This window comes from Diuraphis noxia, unplaced genomic scaffold, assembly GCF_037042655.1.
Source record: "Diuraphis noxia isolate RWA-SAM2 unplaced genomic scaffold, SU_Dnox_SAM2 contig0001, whole genome shotgun sequence".
NCBI classification, from domain to species: Eukaryota; Metazoa; Arthropoda; class Insecta; order Hemiptera; family Aphididae; genus Diuraphis; species Diuraphis noxia.
Genome location: NW_028301711.1, coordinates 71,131,386 through 71,135,704, shown reverse-complemented (window position 1 = coordinate 71,135,704; position 4,319 = coordinate 71,131,386). Strand labels below are relative to the sequence as shown.

Below are 4,319 nucleotides of genomic sequence, written 5' to 3'. Positions count from 1 at the left end.
TGTACAGTAAAAAACAAATTATAAATTTACGAGAAATCACACAAATTATTACTAAGAGTCTAAGACATTAACAGTTTTTCATTTACCAGTGCTGTTACTTGTTTTATATTTATTTTCGTCTATATCTCGCACATTCAGGTATGAATTTATTAATATAACCTCGATTCATATAATCAGTACCGAGTGAGATCTCGGGAACAAAGAAACCGATTATTAGTTTGATAGGATTTTGAATTTGGTAAAACGACTATATCATGTTGCAATGATTACTAGTAAATCATTTAAAGTATTAGGGTTCATAATGCGTCTATCTAAAGACTTTAAATTGTCAAAATCATTTAAATCTTTATATTGTGCTTTAGTTCGTCCTATTTTAGAGTACGGGACCGTTGTCTGGGATCCATACACTGTTTCTGATATTAATCAGCTGAAACGTGTTCAACATAGATTTTTGAGATATTGTTGTTTTGTGTTAGGCATTTCCCATTTAGCTCTCAATTATACCAATATCGCTAACGTTCTTAGTCTGCCTACTCTTGCTAAACGAAGAAGAACATTAAATATAAAATGTATTCGTCGTATAATTACTAACCACATTGATTCCTCTTGTTTGCTATCCCAAGTTAATTTAAAAGTCCTTTCGCATGTATCTTGTTCTCAAGTGACCTTCTATATTCCTACTGGCAACATAAATAATCTGCAAAATGAGGCTCTAAGGCGGATTATGTCACTTGCCATCGAGGACCCCTCTTTTGATGGTAATTTGTTCTAACATTTCTCCTTAAACACTGTTAATAAAATTTTAAGTTTAAAAGCGTTTTAATTGTTTACTTAATTACTGTTTTATATAATTGTACTTCTGTTATTTACATATAATATTTATATTTCTTTAATTTACTAATTTATCTTAATTGTACCGTTACTTTAATGTTTTAGAGGAAACCCGTGTATTAGTAAAAATAAAATAAAAATAAAATAAAATAAATTAAAATTCCCTTTGACAAAATACGCTCATTAGATTTTTGAATTCTTCACGGTGGTAAGTACAAAATGTTTTTGCTTGACTCCAGCCACGGTAATACTATTGTATAATATTATATTCATTGTCATATTATTATGTAGGTATATATATTTATTCTGTACATAGCATGTACCTAATAATTATACTATTACGGCATCCAATAGCTCGATTCGGAGTATATTAATATGCATAGGTTGTGGACAAAGTAAAAAACTGGAACTAATATCTAGCGGGCATTGTAAAATATTGTTATGGTATCACTGCATATTCAGTGATAATAGTTTTTATCTTGAACTGGTAGTCAGCCAGTTTTGTAATATTATATAAGATTCCATGTTTTCATTACAATGTGTTAATGGCACGTTTATACTGTATTGTAAAATATAAAATGATTTAAAAAGCAGATTTGTGTTCTTGTGTTTAAAATATACACTTAAGTATAGTTGTCATAATAATATGAGACAGGACAACTATAACATGGCGCAGTCGATTATGAACCAAATAGAGGATTGAGTGGATAATTGAAGATAAAGACATATAGTATCTACAAAGAAATGTCGTTGGAGTTCAACAGACCGAGAGGTTTATGCCTTTAAGGTAATATATCTGAGAATTTTAAAGTATTCAAACAGGAAATACTAATATATTTCAAAGCAACGGAGACTGATAAGAAAGATACCGAAGTGCAAGTGGCTCGGTTATTGAATTTATTGGGTCACGATGGACTAAAACTGTATAATACAATTAAAAAAGAAGAAAAAGAAACAGTTGATACCATATTAAAATCATTAGAAACATATTGTATTCCGAAGACGAATGAAATTATTGAGCACTTTAACTTTTTCAAGCGTAAGCAAGGTGAAGGTGAACAATTTGATATCTGGTACACTGATCTGAAGAAATTAATAAAAGGATGCAACTTTGGTGAAGCAGAAAACAAAATGTTAAGAACACAAATAGTTTTGGGTATTTTTGATAGAGAAACTAAAACAAGATTGTTAAGGGAAAACGTTACATTAGATAAAATTGTGACGTATTGTCAATCAATTGAAAGGGCTGAAAGTAACAGACGAACATTAGCTTCAAGTAAGGAAGTGGACAAAGTTGTGTATGGTGTTGGAGTCAAATCAAAATGGGGAATCGACGATTCACGGAACAGGAACAATTCATATCAAAATCGATGGAAAGCTAATGATGCAAATGATCGTCAAATGGATAATACCGAAGAAAAAGGTAAGGTGAGTATTAAAATTAATTGTAGTAGATGTGGTCTAAAACATATGTATAGAGATTGTCCAGCGTATGGCAAAAATTGTAGAAATTGTAGTGGTTATAATCATTTTGCAAAGATGTGTAAAAAAAAAAAACAAGTTTATGAAAAAAATAAAATTAAAAAAGTGCAAGAAATTAGAGTTGAAAGTATAGATGAAGAAGAAAGTGTATTTACAGTTCAGTCTATTCATAGAGTATGTGCAATTCAAAATGAGTGGTGTAAAGTATTTCAAGTAAATGGAAAAGAAGTGAATTTTAAACTAGATAGCGGGGCTGAAGTGAATACATTAGCAGAAAGAGATTGTGAGAAACTGAATTTAATGAAGTTAATTAAAAAATCAAATATAGTGTTAGAAGTGTATGGAGGTTTTAAAATGAAACCAATTGGTGAAGTTAAAGCAATATTGACATTAGGTAATCAGAATATTGAAACAGAGTTTGTTATAATAGATAAGACATATGACAGTAAATCAATAATAGGATTACCAATGCTAAAAAAATTTGAATTATTAAAAAATGTCAATGTAATAGATAAAGGTAAAAATGAGTTAGATAAAAATAATTTTATTGAAAATAATAGGGATATCTTTGAAGGAGTAGGTTGTTTTCCTGATGTTTGCAAACTTACAGTAAAAGAAGGAGTAACACCAAAGGCATAGCAAGAAGAGTGCCAATAAAAATTAAAGATAAACTGAAATTAAAATTAAACGAGTTGGTAAAAAAAGAAATAATTACACCAGCAGATGAACCAAGTGAGTGGGTGAACAATCTGGTAATAGTACAAAAGCCAGATTTGTCATTGAGAATTTGCCTAGACCCACAAGAATTGAATAAGAGTTTAGTCAGAGATCAATTTTTAGTACCGACACTAGAAGAAATTACTCCGAAGCTAATAGGAAAAAAATATTATAGCGTTTTTGATTTAAAAGATGGTTATTATCACATAAAATTAGATGATAAGTCAAGTAAATATTGTACATTTAGTACTCCATTTGGTAACTATAGATTTTTGAGACTAGCATTTGGGTTGAGTGTGGCACCGGAGTTGTTCATGAAACAAAATGAAAAATATTTTGGTGATATTGAAGGTGTGATAATTTATTTTGATGATATACTAATTGCAGCAGAGTCGATACAGCAACATCAAATAATCATAAATAAAGTTATTGAGAGAGCTAGGCGGTATAATATAAGGTTTAATGTAACAAAATTACAATATAGTCAGAGAGAAGTAAAATTTATGGGATTAAAATTTAATGAAAATGGTATGAGTCCTGATGAAGAGAGAATAAAAGTTATAAAACAATTACAAACTCCACATAATAAAAAAGAGTTGCTACAAATTTTAGGAGTTGTGAATTTTCTAAGGCAGTTTTTACCTAATTTGTCTGAAATAATAGGACCAATAAGGGAATTGTTAAAGAAAGAAGCTATGTGGAATTGGACAGAAGAACACTCCAAGGCACTGGAAAAAGTAAAGAGTTTAATTAGTGAAAAATCCTTGTTAGTGCATTTTGATGCCAAACAGCCGGTACAATGTATACAAATACAGTGTGATGCTTCAAAAAACGCCATTGCTTGTTGTTTGTTGCAATCGAATAAACCTGTGTGGTTTGCATCCAGATCATTAACGGAAACAGAGCAATTGTATGCGATAATTGAAAAAGAGTTGTTGGCAGTGACATTTGCAGTGAAAAAATTTCATTATTATATTTATGATCACAATGAGGTAAAGATTTACACAGATCATCAACCATTAGTATCAATAGTAAAAAAAGTTTAGATAAAGTTGAAAATAATAGACTGAAGAGGTTAAAATTAAAGTTAATGAATTACAGATTTACATTAGAATACTTACCTGGTAAATATATGTATATAGCTGATTTATTAACAAGAAATATAATTTATAAAGAAGAAAATGAGGATGCGTCATTAAGAGATCTCATTCATACAGCAAGAGTCGCAGAAATAAGATATAGCATAGATAAAATTATTGAACTAAAATTAGAAACAAATAGAGATAAAA

At 29.6% G+C, this 4,319-nt stretch overlaps 1 protein-coding gene across 1 annotated transcript; it reads left to right on the top strand.

Moving 5' to 3' along the window:
- Positions 1-262: 262 nt before the first annotated feature.
- Positions 263-4,076, top strand: LOC107172450 (uncharacterized). The gene is made up of 5 exons (XM_089215042.1): positions 263-758; positions 1,814-2,254; positions 2,420-2,596; positions 2,642-2,934; positions 3,006-4,076. The coding sequence occupies exons 1-5, from the start codon at positions 263-265 to the stop codon at positions 4,074-4,076; spliced, it is 2,478 nt and encodes an 825-aa protein (XP_089071168.1).
- The last annotated feature ends 243 nt before the right edge of the window (positions 4,077-4,319 follow it).

What these genes read in the sequence shown, in the direction of transcription:
- LOC107172450 (XM_089215042.1), top strand. Translation starts at nt 263, where the DNA reads ATGATTACTAGTAAATCATTTAAAGTATTAGGGTTCATAATGCGTCTA. An exon ending in CGAGGACCCCTCTTTTGATG is followed by an intron (nt 759 to 1,813) that starts GTAATTTGTTCT and finishes TAAAATCATTAG; the next exon opens with AAACATATTGTATTCCGAAG. An exon ending in TACATTAGCAGAAAGAGATT is followed by an intron (nt 2,597 to 2,641) that starts GTGAGAAACTGA and finishes AATCAAATATAG; the next exon opens with TGTTAGAAGTGTATGGAGGT.